This window comes from Danio rerio, chromosome 23 (assembly GCF_049306965.1).
Source record: "Danio rerio strain Tuebingen ecotype United States chromosome 23, GRCz12tu, whole genome shotgun sequence".
In the NCBI taxonomy this organism is placed as follows: Eukaryota; Metazoa; Chordata; class Actinopteri; order Cypriniformes; family Danionidae; genus Danio; species Danio rerio.
The window spans coordinates 32,696,511-32,718,929 of NC_133198.1; the positions used below are offsets into that span (position 1 = coordinate 32,696,511).

A 22,419-nucleotide genomic window follows, 5' to 3' on the forward strand; every position below is an offset into this window, starting at 1 on the left:
TATATATGGTTAATAGGCTGTTGCATTTTTGTGTTGTCAATATGTTCATGTTAGTTGTGTCTGCAACGTTTATATATTTACAGTATAACCACCTTGAAAAATGGGGATCGCGAGTTACTGACATTTTTATTTTGGGGAGCGCGGGCTGAAAAGTGTGGGAACCTCTGCCTTACATAACCTGTAAAGGTAAAATATTTTGTGCGCCCTCTGGTGGTTGGATATGACATATATTAAACCCCGCACTAACCATTTAAATGAATTGTCAAACTAAAAGAATCGGAATATATTTCTTGAACCAATATTTTACATCACAGGTACGGCATCAGTGTGGCGCAAAGGGACACACATACGCCCCACAGCAAAAAGGTTGCTGGTTCGAGCTCCGGCTGGATCAGTTGGCATTTCTGTGTGAAGTTTGCATGTTCTCCCTGTGTTCTTGTGAATTTCTTTGGATGCTCCAGTTTTCCCCACAGTCCAAAGACATGCGCTATGGGTGAATTGAATAAGCTAATTTGGCTGTAGTGTGTGTGTGTGTGTGTGTGAATGCAAAAGTGTATAGGTGTTTCCCAATACTGGGTTGCAGCTGGAAGAGCATCCGCTGCGTAAAACATATGCTGGATAAGTTGGCGGTTCATTCCGCTGTGGCTACCCCTGATTATGGGACTAAGCCAAAAAAAAAATGAATGAATATAATGACTTCTTCAAATAAAAAGCACACAAATCAGTTTCATTATCAATAATTTATGGCAAAATGAAAACGAATAGCACAATTCAATAACTCAAAAGTATAAAAAAATCATACCAAAGCAGTTCGGTTTGAAGAAAATTAATTAGTAACAGAAAAATCCTGGAGATTCATGGTGCATAATCGAGAACAGAAGATGGCTTAGAGAATTTCTCATGGCTTACAGCGATAGTTCTCCCTAAAATTAATATGTACTGACTATTTACTGACCCTCAAGTTGTTCACAAAGCTTCATGAGTTTATTTAATCTGTCGAACACAAAAGAAGATACTTAAAGAAAGCCAAAAACCTGTAACCATCGACTTTCACAGTAGAATAAAAACCACTATGGAAGTCAATGGTTACAGGTTTCCAGCATTCTTCAAAATATCTTCTTTTCTGTTCAACAAGTGTGCTGTTGGAACAAATCAAAAGTAAAGGATGACATTTTAGAAGAACTATCCCTTTATAAGAGGTACTCACTTCAAATTAATTCACAAAAATACATCCACTAGGTGAAAGTTTTTCTGCAGTGCACTAATCTCCTAACATTGCTAAAATTGATGGGTGTTTACAGCACTTTCATATATAAAGATTAGATTGATTTGCTTTTAAATCTCTTCTTTTAAAAATTCACATTCTAGAGGACATTTCAAGATTCAAAATAAACAACATTATCTTCATGAGTCGGATAGAGAATACTGAGGTGATACATTCTGGAAGTGATTAAGGTTTAACCGGAAGAGCAAACACAAGCGCGAGTGACTCTATATTCAATATAGGCACACATTTACACAGGCGCAGATTTCTACAGAGCAATAACACTTCATTTCGCCCTGATTTATAATACAGCAGTCTTAGGCAAACATCCCTTTTTTGTTGTTGATTTTCACTGAACGATAAGCAAACTCTTTGGACACGTCTTCAAGATGGCTTGTGTCTCATCCCAAAGGCACAGAATACCCCACAGATACAAAATATTTAAGGCTCGTTTCTACACGGACATACAAAAATGTCTTCTCATGTACACCACTACACTATACAAAGGCTTTCCTGATGAACAACGCTCCTATTATACAAGGCATCCAGATGAGAAAAAAAATACAGCTTTAAGGAATGCAAATATACGTATGATACACTAAATATGTACAAATTCATGTAAACAAAAGAAAATCCAGAAATGAAAATGTAAACCTTGTGAAAGCCCTCAAAGTGCTTTCTCCTGACCCGAAGTGATTTATACGCTGTACAGAAATGATAAATACATTAACTATGTTGCTCTGCTTTTTTTCTCGGTTCGAGTGACCAGAGATGCTTAAATTAGTATCACCCCGATAGTTTGTTTGTTAAATAAGTAGCTTCCATTTTCAGTGCATCGTGTTGCAAAATGTTCTCCTTAAAAGACTAAAACAAAAGATTTATTTAGTAGTACGTACGTCACCGATGTAAACATTCGCTATATTTATTTACTGCCCTGCAAAGGCAAACCATAGGATTTTCAATATAATCTGGTCATATTTTGCTTTTGCATGGCAGGACAGATGCCAGACAGCATTGCAACATCTCCAAAAGCTGCATTGGTTGAAAACAAAACTCTGCATCAAGAGGGTTTCGCTGGGTCTTCTTTAGCAGTCTGTGATCGAGCGTTGTTTATCTGTTATCTTTGGCAAATGTGTGCATCATCCAGTTCACCTTGGTCTTCCAACTCTCTCGTAGAGCTTCATTAAACTTGACCTTAAAGTTCTTCAGTGCTTCCTCCTCCGATTTCCCCAGTGCCAAAGAGTCCTGTGACAAAAAAAAGTCCAACTTACAAGATTTTCTGAATCATGACTAAATATCTTTAAAAGAAATTTGACAATTGAAGCTTTAGCAAGAACAGCCAATGACACTGCTGTATTTGTGACTCAATTTGCATATGCAATGTGTTCCTATACATTAACAAGCTTTTTTTTATGTCATGCTTATTCATGAAAGGTATTGTGATGGTATACTAGTATTGTACATATACAAATATGTCATTTTACTTTCCAAAAAAGTATCGTCTCACCACACAAATTGTGCAGGTCTGTGCTTACTAAAACACAACCCAAGCTCATTCTGAAAACGTAGTCCCGCGGACGTTTCTGGAGACAGCGGAATACGTCCCGGGAGGTACGTACGTCCGCGTTTATTTTTTTCAAGCGAACGCTGCGGGGCGGTGTGACGCTGTTCACAGCCGGCCGACCGCTTACCTCCTTGTGGAGGGCTTCTCCACTGCAACCTGTTTGTCCACTCTGCTAACCGTGTACGTCGGCAGGCTCGAAATGCAGAGAGGAGTCGACTACAGCGATCGGTTTCGAGTCCGGGAAAGAGCGGATTCAGCAATCAGGTAAGACAAAAACAAAATCCCAAAAATTAAGTGAACGAGTTTCATAACAGGGTGAGGACGCGGTGAAATCCGAAAACACGGTAGAAAAAAAAAATCAGGGCTTTTCTTTTTTTGGACGGCTTTGTAAACTGTTGCTTGGGTTTAGGAAAGCAAGTGGGCGGGCGGGACAATCAGTAACATTGGTTGGGTTCAGAGAAGGAGGAGGGGGGATCGGCCGATTGGCTGGTCACACAGTCAATCATCCGGTCAGTCGGACAGCGGCCTTTGGGGGGTTCACGCAAGAACACTCGCGGATTCGCAAAAACAAAAACTGCAGCCGTACGTTCCCGCCGGTACGTATTCCGTGGTCTCCAGAAACGTCCGCGGGACTACGTTTCCACAATGAGCCCGGGTTGCTAAAACACATTTAAAATGGATAGGCCCTATTGGCCCTCCATACTGACAAAAATATGTTTTATAATAAGTAATTTATAGCAAAATCAAAATGAATAGCACAATTTCATAATAAAAAAACCCATTGATTGTAGTAGATAAATTAAATATTATGGATGTCACGATTACCAGCGATCGTATTCCATTAGATCGCTGGTTCTCACTCACCATACTTATGGACTACAATTTCGCCATTCCTGGACTACATATTCATACATGCACTTCCCCCAGACACAAATGTTTACTCATCTAGACTGATTACATTCACACCACCTGAGGATTGTCAAAGACTGATTGCACACACTATTTAAGCCACACACTCACCCATTCAGTTTGCCGAGTCTTGTTTATCAGTAGATGACATTACAGTGCGTTATTCCTTGTCTTGTTTCCCCGTGTTTTACCTAGCCTTGTATACTCTTGTTCTCCCTGCCTGCCGCCTGCCTTTTGACCTCTCGCCTGTTTACTGATTACGATTCTGGACTGCCTACACATACCCGTTTGCACCTGTATTGACCATTGCTTGCTTGAAGAAGAATAAACCTGCATTTGGATCTTACCCCAGTTGTTTGTGTCATCCCCCTTCGTTACAATGGAAGTCAATATTTACAGGATTCAGCTTTCTTTAAAATTTATTCTTTAGGTTTTAGTGATACTCATCAAGGTTTTGAATCACTTGAGGGTTAATTAATTCTGTGTAATTGGAATTTTTTGAGTGAACTACCCTTCAGCACGGTGGTCGAGAGAACTTAATGTTCTGCAATTTCAAAAAACACATGCAATTTCAAAAAATGCCAGCAAATTAGAAAAAGATCTTTATCCATATCACAGCACACATGCTGCAAATCCTCACAACGCACACACATTAAAAAAACGTAACAATGCAACCAAAATAATAAAAACAATACAATATAATCCCCCAAGGGTCAGTACTTGGTCCACTTCTAATTAGTATTTATATGTTGCCTCTTGGTCAAATCCTGCAAAAATTTGGGATTAGATATCATTGTTATGCCGATGACACACAGATCTATATTAACACTTCTCCCAATTCATCGGCATCAATGTCATCACTTAACGCTTGCTTAACTGAAATTAAAGCTTGGATGCAACATAATTATCTTAACTGAATAGTTCAAAAACTGAGAGTTTATTGGTTGGCACTCCCTCTAACGTCAAGAGGTGTAGTGAATTTGAGTTAACGGTTGATGGGTCTGTCTTATCACCATCTCCCCAGGTGCGTAATCTCGGTGTTCTCCTGGATTTCCAGCTTAGCCTCATTTTAAACATGTAACTAAAACAGCCCTATATCATCTTCGTAATATAGCCCGCTTACATCCTTTCCTCTCGAGGCCTGATGCTCAAAGACTCGTCCATGCTTTCATCACGTCTCGCTTGGATTTTTGCAATTGCTTATTGAGAGGGTTACCAGCAAATTCTCTCAAGATTTTGCAATACATACAAAATTCTGCGGCACGTGTTGACGCATACATCGTCTCGGTCGCACTTCACTCCTATACTCCAACAGCTTCACTGGCTGCCCGTCAAGTCTCGTATTGATTTTAAGACATTGATTTTAACATATAAAGCAGTTCATGGTTCTGCTACGGTTACATTTGTGACCTGATATCCATTTTTCTCTGCCTCTCGCTGTCTACACTCTGCCTCGGGTCTTACACTGTTTCAGCCTTGCTGCAAACTTGGCACCATGGGAGGTAGGGCATTCTCTTTCCGTGCTCCCAAACTGTGGAATGCTCTTCCCACCAACATTAGGAATGCTGGTTCATTAGACACTTTTAAAAAGCTACTTAAAACTCATCTTTTTAGGTCTGTTTTTAATTTGTTTTCTTTTATTTTTGCTGTGTTTTTTATCGTATTTTTTTGAGTTTACTGTGCTTTGTTGTTTTTACCCACTTGTAAGCGATTTGGGTTTTAGAAAAGCGTGTTATAAATAAAATAAATTATTATTATTATACATATATAATATAACATAATATAATATAATATAATATAATATAATATAATATAATATAATATAATATAATATAATATAATATAATATAATATAATGGTTCTCAAACTTTTTCACCAATAATAGTATAATAATCATATAATAATAACAATAATAATAATAATAATAATTATTATAATAATAATAATAATAATAATTATTATTATTATTATCATAAAAAAATAATAATGATAATAATAATGACTTGAAACATTTCCATTCTGTTCTGTGCTTTTTGAAAGTGCTGTGAAAAATTGCATGCGTTTTAAAAATTTGTTTGCACTGTGAGAAAACGCAGTGTGTTTTTTAAAAATGTGTTTGCATTGTGAGAATTTGCAGCACGTTTGCTGTCAAACGGATGAAGATCTTTTTTCAATTTGCTGGTGTTTTTTGCAATTGCATGTGTTTTCTTAAATTGCACTACGTTAAGCCACCGTACTTTAGACTTGTGTAAACAAAGTTTCATGGGTAATAAATAATCAGCTGGACGTGAAACGACGTGGTTATTACCTTTAGATACTGGATGTCTTTGGAAGAATTGAGCTCCGGAAGACCTGCAGCTTTCATCAAGGCAAAAAGATTCACAAAAAGAGTCCCGTTCCGGCAAAGAATCTTATAGGCTTGTTCACAACAGACGCGAAACCTGGCAAACATAAGCACACATGCAATCTTACTATTTCTAAAAGTTTCTATAAATTACAGACATAAAAACATAAAAAAAATTGCATAGTTGTTTCTTTTTGATTAGATTTTCTTATGTAGACCATTTTCGTGGCTGCTGCATGGTGGGCGACATAGTGACCAGCATCTTTCAGTAGAATGGTTTAGAACAGGGGTCACCAACCTTTATGAAACTGAGAGCTACTTCTTGGGTACCGATTAATGTGGAGGACTACCAGTTTGATAAACACTTCTCAAATAACAAATTTGCTCAATTTACTTTTAATTATACTTTAGGTTATAATTAATGATATTCATCCATGTGAAGACACTGACCATGTTAATGATTCTCACAAAAGTTAGCAACAATGATTAAACAGGGTGGGAAATACCCTGTATTTAATGTATCAATGTGCAACACTTTATTTTTATATATCTCTGCAAATATTTACATTTTTAAATGATTACTTCTATATTAGATGAAGCTTACTGGTAAGTGGTGCTATGGTGAGCTATTTTTTTAGAATAGGCCTGCGGGCAACACATGTGATCCTCGCGGGGACCATGTTGGTGACTTCTGGTTTAGAACTTCCATTTACAGTGTTTACAATAGGTAATTTGCACTCCGGAAATGGGTTTCAATAGCGTTTTTAATGGATTACAGAGTGTTTTTGTGACACACAACTTAGAAAGGCCATTATAATCTGTCAGATGTGGTTCAAGCGCGAGAGAAAAACGTTCCTAGTTCACATGTCTGACGTTCCAAACTACACACGTACACGCGCACACGCACGCACACACAATACTTCACTGCATTATAGAGCAGACCAAATTACTGGTATGAAACTTTACAGGTATGAAAGTCATGCAATTTACGAAAATGACCAATAAAAGTCTGTTACTGATACTCTGCTGGCTGATTTGCTGTTCATTCCAATCGCGAGCCGTTTATGTTTGATTTAGTGTGTAGTATGTACCACGGTTTGTGTTTTTCTGTCATTTCAAAATGACACCATATTTTTTACTTTGTCACAGTTATTAAATCAGTGTGTTAGTGGGACAGTACAGTCGGCTACGTGTGTGTGTCAAACATTTTGGAGAATAACTTTTGTTGGGGCTGGTTATATGTTTGAAAGAGAGAGAAACTGTGGACTTCAGCGATGACGATGCTTCATTTAAACAGCAGAACATAACGTCTGACAACAAGGGGAAAACGCCTCAGAGCAATTGCTTTCTATCCCATTTAGATCGCATTTTTTTAAATGATCAGTCCAGGAGGTTGTGCTGATCAACAGCAGTATTAGTTCAAAGATGATAAAGCAGGCAAAATAGATTAAAACTATCATTTCAAAGCTGTCCAAATGTGACTTTTTACATGCATCGGCTGCCGACCGGAAGTTCTTAGCATTCTCCTTGCACATACACCCAAAGCATAATGGGTATTTTCGCGTTCTAAGAAAAAGGTCTATAGAAATTTAATCTAAGAAAATATATGCAACTTACATCTATGACAAAGTTCATAACTAGATTTCACATACATATGTCATATATGGTACATTTATTTCAAAATTTTGCAAAAATAGCCTTTTTCATATACATTTAACGGTTGGAATTACAAATACGTAGATATACTGTATGTTCAAACATATTCGTTGATTGGTACATATATTGTATGGCCACATATAAACAAATAACAGCTAATATATTAGCTATAATTCCAATGGTTGAATAATATATGTATACATAAATGCCACATATGAGATATATTGTATGTATGTGAAATCCAGATATGACCTTGTGGGTCATAAATTTAATCTGCATATATTGCCATATATCATATTTCTATGAGTTGCTTAAATTGCTAAATGCAATTGACAGATTTGAAATAAACTGCAGAAATATATAAAAAGTTTACAACAAAATACACAAAAAACTAATTAAACTTCAAATAGTGCCATCAAATTGTTTAACTTGCAGGATATTTTGAGTTGCTTTAGTTATTTACATATCAAATGTGCACTGACCTTTCGAATTTCTCACTGTTGTTGGTTCGTCCCTCCTGAATTACATGAACAAAATCATATGTCAGAATGAAAGGCACACGTTCCCTGTTGATCCCGAATTTGCTCTTGAAGTTCCCCAAAAAGTGCCCGAAATCTATATGGAACAACTGCAAACAAAATTGTAACATTTTTTTAGAAAACAGCAGAAATCCCAGAGTATACAGTTGAAGTGAAAATTAGTAGCCCCCTTGTGTTTTTGTTTCTTTGTCAAATATTTCCCAAATGATGTTTAACAGAGTAAGGAATTTTTCACAGAATTTCCTATAATATTTTTTCTTCTGGAGAAAGTTGTACACGTTTTATTTTGGCTAGAATAAAAGCAGTTTTGAATTTTTAAAAACCTTTTAGGGTCAATATTTTAAGCCCCTTTAAACAATATCTATTTTTTTCAATAGTCTACAGAACAAACCAGTTATACAACGACTTGCCTAATTACCCTAACATCCCAAAATAACTTATTTAAATCTTCAAATTGTACTTTGAACATAATACTATTATCTTGAAAAATATATAGTAAAATTATTTTACTGTCATCATGGCAAAGATAAAAGAAATCAATTCTTAGAAATGAGTTATTAAAAGTATTATGTTTAGAAATGTGTTGAGAACAATCTCTCCTTTAAACTGTATATCCAAAAGGTGCCCACTCTATGGCAGACCTTATGGATGGCTGGTGCCATCTTGTGATGCAGTTTATGATTACACAATACTGATGAGGTGCTGAATGAATCTCACCTGCCCAGATTCCCTAATCATGATATTGTCACTGTGCCGATCACCTATTCCCAGAACATATGTAGCTACACAGTAGCCTGCACACGAAAGGGTGAATTCCTCAATGGCTTGATCCAGTTTATCCCTAGAAAATACAGCAAGAATAATGTGTTCATTCATAATTGTCGCCATTATTGTACCACATACTTCCTGTGTGCAAACCTATTAAAACACACACAAATATATTTTTAAAAATTTTCACACATTAAAATGTCTATCGGAGACAACACGTAGGCTCAGTGGTTAGCACTGTCACCTCACAGCAAGAAGGTTGCTAGTTCTAATACTGGCTGGTTCAGTTTGCATGTTCTCCCGGTGTTCACGTGGATTTCCTCCGGGTGCTCTGGTTTCCCCCACAGTCCAAAGACATGCGGTATAGTTTAATTAAATAAGCTAAATTGCCCATTGTGTATTTGTGTGAATGTGAGAGAGGGTGTTTTTTGAGTGCTGGGTTGCGGCTAGAAGGGCATCTGAAACGTAAAACATATGCTGGAAGTTGGCAGTTTATTCCACTGTGGCGACCCCTGATAAATAAAGGGACTAAGCCAAAGGAAAATGAATATGATGACATTAAAACAGTGTTTCTCAACCATGTTCCTGTAGAACCACCAGCACTGCACATTTTCCATGTTCCCTTAACCAAACACATCTGACTCAAATCATCAGCAGAGACTGGAAAACATGTATTGGGTGTGACAGACAAAGGAGTCATGCAAAACATGCAATGTTGGTTGTCCTCCAGGAACGTGGTTGAGAAACATTGCATCAAAAGACACTATAAGAATTACTGCAAAGCCTCAAATTATAAAATAATTAGTAAATATTTAAATCTTTATACTGTGCACATCACTATCCTTGTTTAAATAATATTAAATATAATACAGTTTATTTTAATTAGCTTGCTCGCTTATATGTTAATAAGTGGACAATTCCACCCATCCAATCATGCTTTCAGTTGGTCTAAAATTAATTTAGTAAATTTAATTTGATGCAAACACCAAAACACCGTATTTTTGCATGTATTAATACAAATTATTGCAGTATATTTTACTTTCATCTCCTGAAAATGGAGTTCAAACCATTTAAACTATATCTAAATACATTTATCTAAAATGCATATGCTGTGTCACTGAAGGTTGCCAAAGTGTTGTCTTGTTTTTATCAGATAACAGAAACTGTCAGATAATTTTCTCACTCAGATAAATAAGTCACTCTATGAGTCACCCAAGACATTCACTGTTAACATGTCGAGTGAATGTGTAATGTTTCAGTCTGTTCAGCTCAGATCCCATAATAAAGACTTAAATTGTGCCAAACCATTCTGATTTGGTACATTTTTTTTTATCACTTTTACTTACAAGTGTACAAGAAACTGCTACAAATAGAATGCAAATAAAACAATGCAATGTGAAGAATTTATATGAATATTATTATGCCAGGCTAGACTAAAAGCTACAACTGTACCTGTAATACAGATGCGCATAGTACATTTTATTCCTTATCTATTCCATCATTGTTTCAGGAAGAGTAATGCTTATAACCATTTACCAAGGATTAAGATTAAATCTTATAACAATGATCATTTTGATTTCTAAGATCTGAATGTATCATAAAGAGTCGCAGGTTTTAAATTTGTTTACCATGTTTTTCTGACTTTCAAAGTGCTTGTAGCCTAATCCTGGAAAAAACATTTCAATCAGCCAACCAGAATTAAGGGATATGTTTAAAGTTTTAATTAAGTTTAGGCATAAAATTAGGTTTATGTGCTTTTACATGATTGTTATCTAACTATTATTACCTTCTGCTTTTGGGAATAATTTACAGTCATGGTTGGGTTTAGGGGTAGGGAATAGGTTTTTCAGGATCAACACACACTACCTGACAAAAGTGTTGTTGTCTATCAAAGTTTTGGAAAAAAGAAATATATATATATATTACCTGACTTCTAGTTGATCAATTGGTAGCAGAAGTGGCTTATAAAAAAGGCAAAGGCCTCTAGATTCTGCTTATTTTACCAAAATAAAATATAATCATGTCTCGATTTTTAATTATTTACTTAGAACAGTAAGGTCTGACTCTGCTTAGACAAAAGTCTTGTCACTTAACAGAAATAATGTACAGTATAGAATGTAAAGTCATGGTCCAGTGGAAAAAGAATTCATATTGTGTACGACTCCCGTAAGCTTGGAGGACCGCATCCATACATCTCTGCAATGACTTATCAATAGTCATCTGGACAAAGAAAGCATTCTTGCAGGACTCCCAGAGTTTATCAGGAATTTTTATTTTCATCTTCAATGCCTCCTCCTTCATCTTACCCCAGACGTGCTCAATAGTGTTTAGCTCTGGTGACTGGGCTGGCCAATCCTGGAGCACCTTAACTTTCTTTGCTTTCAGGAACTTTGATGTGGAGGCTGAAGTATGAGAAGGAGCGCTATCCAGCTGAAGAATTTGCCCTCTCCTGTGGTTTGTAATGTAATGGGCAGCACAAATGTCTTGATACCTCAGGCTGTTGATGTTTCCATCCACTCCGCAGATCTCTCACACACCCCCAAACCATGATTTATCCTTCACCAAACTTGACTGATTTCTGTGAGAATCTTGGGTATATGCGGGTTCCAATAGGTCTTCTACAGTATTTGTGATGATTGGGATGCAGTTCAACAAATGATTCATCTGTAAAATCTACCCTCTGCCACTTTTCCGAATGATTAACTAGAAGTCAAGTTATTACTTGTTGCTCTTACAACTGGGATCGACGACAAGACTTTTGTCAGCCAGAGTACGATGCGATCCTGGATTAACATCTACAGAGTAAAATCATGACGTGGAGCAAGTTTATGAATCATAAAACCATTCAATCCTTAAAGAAAATCATTACTGTTCTATTTACTGAATAAAAAATCTACATATTAGATGAGCTGAGGATTGAACAGCAAATATTCATTATTGGATGAATGATAACTTCAAGAGGTATGAAGCATTAGACAACTAATCTGTGAGCCTAACATGAGTGTCCAATACTGTGATGCAAATGATTCCTTATGATATAGTGTAGCATTTACAGTAAGTGAAAAGAGGCGAGCTGAACCGGATACGTCCACAGGGGGCATATCTCCATTTCAGACCAGCCGTCAATGTCTTTCTTTATTGCGCTCTAGTTTCAGGAGTTCAGCAAGTTCAAGAGGAGGTCATGAATAAACAGGATACACTAGAAGAAAAATCATGCATGCATCATAGTGAGTTGCTGTTTTTGGTTAGCCACAAAAATTAGCCAGCATTTTTAGTCGTCGAAGTGCTAAAAACAAACAAAAACTATGTAAAGGAAAGTAATGTCACTGTGTCAATGAGAAGTGCTGATGCTGAAGGTTTATTTGATGCCTAAAAAACCCCAGATACTCTGACTTCCACAAATCAGCATATTCCAGAAAAATATCTCTCTTTTTTGCACATTCTTACAAAACTTTCAAAATAAAAAAACTGTTACACAACGTAACACACTTTGTGGTTTCATCTTAGTGTGCAGCTTGTCTCCTTAGCTGTTTTTATCACCAAAACAATATGCACATCAAGCCTCTTTGGTGGAAAACACCTGGCAAGAACATACGAGGTTGGAAACGCAGGGTAAAATTTACTCCACCGCTGCACCTTCTGCAAGCTAAGTGCATTTGATGTTACTCTACAGTTTCATAGAAACCAAAAGGTCAAAGGAGCCAAGAAAGGTTTAACTCTGAGAGTACACAGCTTATGCAAGCTTCTCGAATGATGTTAAACCGGAGGCCTGATTGTTTTGATATATACAGTAGGCTTGTTTGCAGTGCAGTGCTGTGGTGCGGTGTTCTAGAGGTTATAGAGTCTGCTGCTCACCCTGGGTTTTTGGACTTGAGCCAGTTGAGAAGAGCGTCCTTGTTGAAGGCAGCAGTGGCTGCACTGTTGCTGTTGTTTCTCTGGATGTTGGCGATAGTGTCTGAGTTTTTGACCACCTCGATGAGACCTGTTTTATTGCCGGTTGAAAGGCATCCATAGGGCTGCATTCTGAGATCAAACAACATGAATATGAACTGTAATTGTTTCTTTTAAACTAATAAATAATTAAATGAATATATATACATAGCCAAAATCAAACAACATGTGCTCAGGAGTAGCTTAAATAATGTGTCTGTGTTCTTTGGGTGAGGGATTCATCAGAATAAACAGCAAAAATCAGTCCAAGGCACCTAAAAAGGTATTTATAATAGTCTTTCCACATTTTTCAAGTGCCCTGGACTGATTTTTGCTGAATATATAAAAATATTTTATATAAATACAGTTAAAGTCAGAATTATTAGCCCCCTTTGAATTTTATTTTCTTTTTTAAATATTTCCCAAATGATGTTTAACAGAGCAAGGACATGTTCACAGTATGTCTGATAATATTTTTTCTTCTGGAGAAAGTCTTAATTTGTTTTATTTGGCTAGAATAAAAGCAGTTTTTATTTTTTTACGAACCATTTTAAGGATAAAATTATTAGCCCCTTTAAGCTTTATTTTTTTGATAGTCTACAGAACAAACCATCGTTATACAAAAACTTGCCTAATTACCCCAACCTGCCTAGTTAACCTAATTAACCTAGTTAAGCCTTTTAATGTCACTTTAGGCTGTATAGAGGTGTCTTGAAAAATATATAGTCAAATATCATTTACTGTAATCATGGCAAAGATAAAATAAATCAGTTATAAAAGTATGAGTTAATTATTATGTTTAGAAATGTGTTGGGAAAAAATTATCTCCGTTAAACAGAAATTGAGGAAAAAAATAAACAGGGGGGCTAATAATTCTGACTTCAACTGTATGTTTAGAGCAGGGGTGCCAAACTCAATTCCTGGATGGCTGTAGCTCTACACGGTTTAGTTCCAACTCTAATTAAACACACCTGATTGTACTAACTGAGTACTTCAGGCTTGTTTGAAATCTACAGGTAATGCCGTGTTCACACATCACTTTTCTACCCATAGACTTCCATTCATACTCATGTGAGTGCAGCAGACCAGAAACGAAAGCTCGTGCGACAGGTTTCGCAGTTTAATGCGTTGGAAAGATCAAGCTTGGTGAAGTGAGACCAAATCTTAACTTGGTTATTTTGTTAATTCATAAAGTCATTGTACATTAATGGTTTGTTCTGTAGCCTATCAAAAAAAATATTGCTTAAGGGGGCTAATAATATTGACCTTACAATGGTTGTTAAAAAATAAAAACTGCTTTCATTCTAGCCAAAATAAAATAAATAAGACTTTCTCCAGAAGAAAAATGTGATAGGAAATACTGTGAAAATTCCCTTGCTCTATTAAACATCCATTGGGAAATATTTGAAAAATAATTAGAAAGATTTCACATTATAGAGATAATATGTTTATCTTCAACTATATATTGTCTTTTAGTTATGAGATCACTTAAATGTATTAACAAAAAAAGGTTATATACAATATCTATATAATGTATTTTGTTTGATCTATATTGCATCATAATAAGAATTTATATCAAGATTTCTACAGGTTTCACCAAGTTAATCTTAAGCTTCTTTGGCCCCGTTAACACTGTCAGGTCTTGATGCCCAATTTTAATTTGTTGCCAATATCTGATTTTTTTGCCTGCCAGTTTACAAGTTCTTTTAATTGTAACCCGTATCCGATTCATGTGTTTACACTTGCCATACCATTTAGGATGTTGCGCATGCATAAAGGCAGGTTCTAGCATCTGTGCCACACTAGCCACGATGGAAGAAATTGCCTTGTTTTTAGCCCTGTGAAATATGTGAAGTGTAGTATAAGCAGTGAATGGTTCAGTCCCACAGTTTATGTAATGGTATAGCCTTGATGTGTGTGTATAGTTGAAGATGTAGCCTTTGCCTGTGTGTGCACAGGTGTTGGAGAGAATGAAGTTGTTCTATGAGTAGCCTGCAGTGCGTGTATGATAACAAAAAGCAAAAGTTAAGAAAATCACGAAGTTTGCCAAACTTTAAAATGATTTTGAGGCGGAGGAGGTGGGAAAGGGCCGTCATCGCATCATCACCATTCAGAGGAATTTGTTGGTACGAGAGAGATCTCAGGTCTGGTGGGAGCAAAATTGTGGCTACTGACTTCTTTCCTCCTCCATGTATCCTCCATGTATTGTTGTTGTTTACCACACTGGCATCACCACACACGCTCTTTCTTCTATGTCATTAAACCGCGGAGAAGCACCACATTGTCGCAAGTTTAATGACATACAAAACAGAATGCCTCAATAAATTTGATCTGACTGTTTACATGACAGTCATATTGTCACATATTTGATTTATATCTGATTTATTTCCACATAAGAAGGCCAAAAAAAAAAAAAAAAAAAAATCGGAATTAGGTCACATTTAACTGCCAGTGTCAACGGGGCCTTTGAGACATTAAGACCATTATAAATGAAATTTTAGACTTACACAGGGCTAAATGTTAAGGATTTTATTAGAATATCCCAGTTGTAAAAGATTTTCACTTGCCTTATCTAAACATTATTACAATTGAATACATTTAATAATACAATAATATTAATAATAATAATAATAATAATAATAATAATAATAATAATAATAATAATAATAATAATAAATATAGGTCAGGTCAGTATCTTCAGCATTAAGTAAATGTAGAACTTTTAAACGTTTTATTGAGATTGGGATTGTTGGTGATTGTATGGGTGTTAATGGCCAGATTGTGTAGCTATACATGAACAAAGGAAAATTAAGACCAGTAAAAAAGATTTAATACCTACAATACAACATACAGTAGATTTGAGACTTTTTAAGCCCTAAAATTAAAGCCTTTTGATATTTGAGACATTTAAAAACTTTTTAAGAACCTACGGATAGCCTGTTATACGGATGTTTGCTGTTCATTTTTTATGCTAATGATAGTTTTATGCTAAATAATTATTATAAAACTAGTAACTAATAATTAATTACACAAACCTGAGGTCAAGACCTTCTGTTTTCCATAGAATATCCATTATCTGAATCATCTGAAGGGTTAACATGTCCTGCCTCAGATCTAAAATAAAAACAAAGAAAAAGGTCAACATTTTTTTTTCAGTCACTAATTATGTGCCTGCCAAGATGTGAGGTAGCGTGACACTGTGTCCATACCATCTCCGTTTTTGAAAATAATGCCCACGGAATCATATTTGCTCTTGTACATTAGCCATAGAGGTTTCATCTTTGAGTCCATGAACTTGCATTTGTCTGCACTGAAACGAGAAGATTACAATCAAGTAAAAGCACAAACACACACACACACACACACACACACACACACACATACACACACACACACACAAGTCAGAGTTGCAAAACCGCTCTTTGCTTTCTAGTAGCTGTTTGTATGCAGCTTGCATGCCGTGCAAACAAATCTTTAATAGCATTGCTGAATTACTGTATCAGGCGCACTACATAATGCAGTGGATTGAGGTACAACTTAAAGATTGAAAGAATCTATCCATGTGAGATTACTTGAAACAATTATTTACCCAATAATTTGGGTGATTACTGTAATGGTTACTGTAAATCATGATAATTATTCAAATATAATGAATTTGAATTCTGTTGTGTAAAAATCACATTAAGAAATCGCATTGATAACTGAGAAAACAGCACACTTGATCGTCGTATATATTATTTAAAAATATGTTATTATATAAAAAAAATAAAGAAATAATTATTTTCTACTTTATTTTATTATTATTATTATTTTTGCTTTCATTTTTGCTTTTAATTATGATATCCCAGATGATAAATATTGCATATTCCTACATGCAACACATCAGAGGCTCTATTTTGACGATCCATGCGCAAATTGCAAAGTGAAGGGCGCAAAAGCATTAAGGGAGTGTCAGAATCCCCTTTTGCTATTTTAAGGATGGAAAAATCCGCTTTGTGCCGCGGCGCATGGTCTAATAGTGTTGAGCTTATTCTCTTAATGAGTTATAGGTGTGTTTTGAGAATAAACCAATCAGAGTATCATCTCCCATTCCCTTTTAAGAGTCAGTTGCGTCGTGCTATAGCGCATTTGCTATTTGCATGGCGGACTTTGTAAGTGAAAAACATCTGCAGTGCGAGAACAAAAGATGAGCCTCCTCATTCTTTACTTGCACTTTCACTCTTGTGGATAGGAAAACATGTTGTACACACAGACATCCGTTAGCCTATAAATAATTAATTTTGTTAGTTAAGCGCAAATATTTGTTTCAAAACTATTTCTAAATTCAGTTCTAATTTCCAGCAAATGAATAAATGAACAATAATAACGAACTGTGGTCAAAAAATATCCAAATACACATGCTGTGCCCCATATGGTCTAAAACCTGACAGGTGGGCAAGTCTAAGCTTGTTTTTAATAAAATTACTTTAAATATGCATATAATAAATACTACTACTAATAATAATAACAACATTATACAAAAGCAAATTGTCATGAATTAACTAAAAAAGCCTCCCGAGATGAAGCAGGCATGAAAGTATGGTTTTTATATTTATGTAGGCTAGAAAGTAATAATTTTTGTAATATTTTAATCCTTTAATTCTTTTTCATTTGTAAAGAAATTTGCATATTGCTGTACACCCTGTGTGTATTAAGCAATGTGTAAGCGAGGTTAACAAATGACACGATCTGCACATATCCCTATATGCAACACATAATTTTTTTATTTCATTTTATTTAATTCTGTTATTATTATTATTATTAATTATTATTATTTTGCTTTCAAATTAAACAGTTAAACCAGTAATTATAATATTGCATAACCCTACATGCAACGCATTATTTATTATTATTATAATTATTATTGCTTTCAAACTAACCTGCTAAAGCTGTAATTAAGGCATCCCAGATGATAGACTTTCCATACATCCCTACATGCAATGCATTATTAATTTTTAATTTTATTATTATCATTGTTATTATTTTTATTATTATTATTTTGCTTTTAAATGTAACAATTAATTATAATATTGCATAAGCCAACATGCAACACATTATTTATTTTTTATTTTTTATTTTTTTTGCTTTCAAACTAAACTGTTAAAGCAGTAATTATAAAATTGAATGTCCCTACATTTTCTTTTTATTTTATTATTATTATTATTATTGGTTTAAAACTAAAAACAGTAATTTTGCAGTAAAATTAAAGCAATAATTATTAGATGATAAATGATAACAAATACTGCATCTTACATGCAACACATTATTAATTTATATTTTATTATTATTATTATTAATTTTGCTTTCAAACTAAACTGTTAAAACTGTAAATATGACATCCCAGATGACAAACATTGCATATCCCTACAAGGGGCACATTCATAGAGAATAATAAGTCAATGGTACCAGAGTTCACACAGAATGATGCTTGGGCTAAGAGGGGAAACAACATCGGAGAGAGCTTCCATGTATGTCTCCTGTTTTATGCACACTTTCATATCCTCGGTAGTCTGTATCCTGGTTGCCTTCTGACTGGCCGACTTTACAAAGTCATTTAGAGCCTTCATCTTATTTAGAGCCTCGTTCTGAAAAAAAGACACAACAAACATAAGGGTGATTCTAGAACTGCAGGTACATTTCGCATCTCCAAGATAAAAAAGGTCATTAAAGTCTGCATGAACTGAAAGCTGCAACCATTTTTTGTATTGTGCTGCAATTCCTAGAGAAACTGAATATAAATGAGAAAACAGTGGGTATGACTTGTTTTTTCCTACTGCAAACTGATTGGATGTTGTAAAGTCGGCATTTCATACAGAAAGATTAGGAAAAGGATTTTGGAAGAGATTTCTGTTTGTTGTAGAGATGAGTCAATCAGTTTTTTTGCCCTTGAGTCTGAGTTGATTTTGAGTATCTACCGATACCGAAACCCGATCCGATATTTCTATAATACATAAAAAAAGAATAAAGAGTGAAGAAAAGGTCCAGAATGTTCCTTATTCTCTTATTAACTCACCGTATTTTAACATCTAATTTAAATCTAAATACATCTAATACAAATACATCTAACATCTAAATACATCCAACATCTAAATACATCTGAATACAAATACATCTAACATCTAAATACAAATATACCTAACATCTAAATACATCTAAATATAAATATATCTAACATCTAATTTAACTTCTATTCTAAAAAAATCTAATATAAAAACAAATAGCTCCTCAACTTAAAATACCCGGCAGCCATGTAAACAAAAAACAAATAAAAGTGCCACAGTGTTGGCAAAGCCAGTAATGTGCTTTTATGAACTGCACTCCTGACTCTTAGGCCCAATCCCAATTTTACCCCTTAGTCCTTCCCCTTACCAATTCTCTTTAGCTTGAAGGTGTAGGAAGGGCTAGATAACCCTTCAAACTGAGATTTTTCAGTACCACACTTGAAACCAAGGGGTACAAAAAATTCCCTGAATAAATCGTCTACAATAGCGTTATGACTGAACACGGAGGTCAGGAGATGCACAAATTTATCAAGACACTTCTATACAGCCTAAAGTGCCATAACTAGGTTAATTAGGTTAACTAGGCAGGTTGGGGTAATTAGGCAAGTCAGTGTATAATGATGGTTTGTTCTGTAGACTATCAGAAAAAAATTGATTAAAGAGGCTAATAATTTTGACCTTAAAATGTTTTTTGAAAAATAAAAACTGCTTTTATTCTAGCCGAAATAAAACAAATTAGTAAGTAAGACTTTCTCCAGAAGAAAAAATATTATCAGACATACTGTGAAAATTTTCTTGCTAATGGAAATGTTAAACATCATTTGGGAAATATTTAAAAAAGAAAAAAATGTATAAGTTTGGAACAACACGGCTGTAAGTCATTTGAAAAAATGTTGATTTTTGTGCCTTTAACAGAGGTCAGCTACTCTATTTACAAGCAGACGTGAAAACAGCTGCAAACTTTCAGCCACACAGAGAGTTCCTCTTCCTTCCAGTGGTCTGCTATTATTAAACATTCAAATGTAGAGCACAGTCACTGTGGAACTGCTGCTGCAAATAAGAAAAAAACCCATTCCAGACCCCTGGGCTTATTTACTATATTTATACATGTACATTTAACATGCTTGAATGAACAAACACTGTTTCTTACCAGAAATGGCGCAAAACAAAGTGACATTTACCAGAACGAGTAACCAAAAAATGAGTCAAGTGCTAAGTTCGGGCAGTAAGTGTCAAAAAGGGCCACATGAGGCAAATACAAGCTTTAGCCGTTTACTTCAGGTTACTACAGACGATTCGCAGCAAACATATGCACAAAAACTTGAGGTGCTAAAATAACAAATTCACACAAGAAATAAGCACAACAAACCTGTTTCATCAAGCTCTTGATGTGAAAGATGCTCCCACGACAATAGGCCTCCAGAATCAGTCCAAATCTCAAGCTGACTGAGGGTACATGCATTTCTGACCTTTAGACAAAGCACAAAAAATAAAGCCTGTAAATGACACTGGAAGGAGTACGAAGGCATCACTGTAGTGCACTCAAAGATTTATTAATACCTGAGGTGCCAAAACAAGAAGTGACCTATTTTCTTGTTGGCCAGAGCTCGTTCGAGCAGGAAACTGGTCAAGTCGCAGTCCAGGTATGATTCGTATTTTAGAACCTGAACCAGCTGCAAGAGATACTGAAACAGCTTATCATCGCTGTTGAGAAAACAAAACAAATTCATGAGATGTAATTATGAAAATCTGTAATGAAATCACATTACATTTAAGCCATTTTTAATAAGCTGAATGTTGACAGCTATGAAACATGGATTCATTTACAACACGGCTGCAAATATAAAGAAATTATGAATATAAAATAATGATTAAACAATGATTGGTAACACACAGTTAATGGTAATTAATGTGCTTATTAACATGAACAAACAATGAACTATGCTTGCACAGCCCTTATTTATATATAAAAAAAATTATATTATTTTTAGGCCTTTTTTCACCTTTATTACATAGGGCAGTGGAGGAAAGACAGAAAAGCATTGGGAGCAGAGAGAGGGGAAGGATCGTCACAGGACTTCGAGCCAGGAATCAAACTCGGGTCACCGTGAGCACATTGGTGCTATATGACAGCGTGCAGTACCATTAGACTATTGGCACCAAATGCACAGCCTTTAAGCCTGGTTTATACTTCTGCGTCAAGTGACCGGCGTAACCCATGGCGCATGCAACACGCGTAGCTGTGCATTTATACTTCTGTGCGCTGTCTCTGTTGGTCTGCATTAACACTTCCGAAACGCTAGTTGGCAGTGAGGTGTAAATGTTCCTCTGTGTCGAGTTTCTTCGCTGATGTTTTGCTTTTCCTGAACACTTCCGGGATGTACAAGTGGCTCAAACTCGCTCATTTTGAGGCAGGAACCGGCAGACGTGCAACAACTTTAACTATGAGGTAAACACAAAACAAAACTTTCCATCCGGAGCTCCTTCACGGGACTACACACTTGTAAACAATCGCTCCATCAGGCTCGCACCATTCACGCAGCTCTCGGTCCCGCCCAGACTCGTCAGCGCTACCAAGCCGACCAATCATAGAGCTTGCGCTATGTGTCGTTGCGACGTGTAGTTACATTTTTTGAGAGGTGCACGTCAGCGACGCCGACGGCCATGGCGAAGGGCTATGCGTCAGCGCCGTAGCATACGTCGGCGTTTGATGCAGAAGTATAAATCAGCCTTTATTGGTTAAACATTAGCTACTGCATTATTAAAATCAAACGCTGTGCTTGTTAACATTTAGCTAACATGAACTAAAAGAACAACTGTATTTCCATTAACCAACATCCTTTAATAAATGTGTTGTTCATGTTACGCTGACTAACATTAACTATGCCCTGTAGTATATTGTAATGAAATCATTTTATAATTAATTCTATGATTTTTATTAATATTTTTACTTATTTTACCCAAATAATTCTTTAAAATCTATGTTTTTATTTTATTTTATATCTTTTATTATTTACATTTGCAAGGGCTATTTGAATTTACAATAATTTGTGTGTTTTTTTCATTCAAATTTGACATGCATGCATTCAGCGCAGACATTGCTATATATTTTTTTCCTTTTCAGTGTTATTTCGAGAGGCAGAGCACTCACGGCAGCTTCCTGAGGCAGCGGATGGTGAAGAAGCGGACATGAGGGTCTGGGAAACTGTAGTCTAGAAGTTCTAGAGCGTGTAGGGCTGGCAATTCTGGCCATTTCTGTAGCAAACCGACCATCTGTGAATAAAAAAAGGAAATGCGCTGAGTGGGAGTTTACAAGAGCCTCTCAATCCATGAAGCTTGAAAGAAAAGCATCGTGAGGAGAGGTAAGGATGTCTGAAAATGTTGAATAACCAATGCTGAAGCAG

General features: G+C 35.7%; 1 protein-coding gene across 1 annotated transcript in view; it reads right to left on the reverse strand.

The window, feature by feature from the left end:
* Positions 1–725: 725 nt before the first annotated feature.
* The window catches only part of pik3cd (phosphatidylinositol-4,5-bisphosphate 3-kinase, catalytic subunit delta), a 55,319-nt gene continuing 33,625 nt past the window's right edge, over positions 726–22,419 (reverse strand). Inside the window, 11 exon segments of the mRNA NM_201199.1 lie at positions 726–2,509; positions 6,046–6,178; positions 8,220–8,365; positions 8,994–9,117; positions 12,900–13,067; positions 16,010–16,088; positions 16,184–16,284; positions 18,420–18,598; positions 20,385–20,484; positions 20,576–20,719; positions 22,167–22,288. Of these exon segments, the coding sequence (NP_957493.1) occupies positions 2,375–2,509; positions 6,046–6,178; positions 8,220–8,365; positions 8,994–9,117; positions 12,900–13,067; positions 16,010–16,088; positions 16,184–16,284; positions 18,420–18,598; positions 20,385–20,484; positions 20,576–20,719; positions 22,167–22,288 (1,431 nt within the window). The 3' untranslated portion in view covers positions 726–2,374.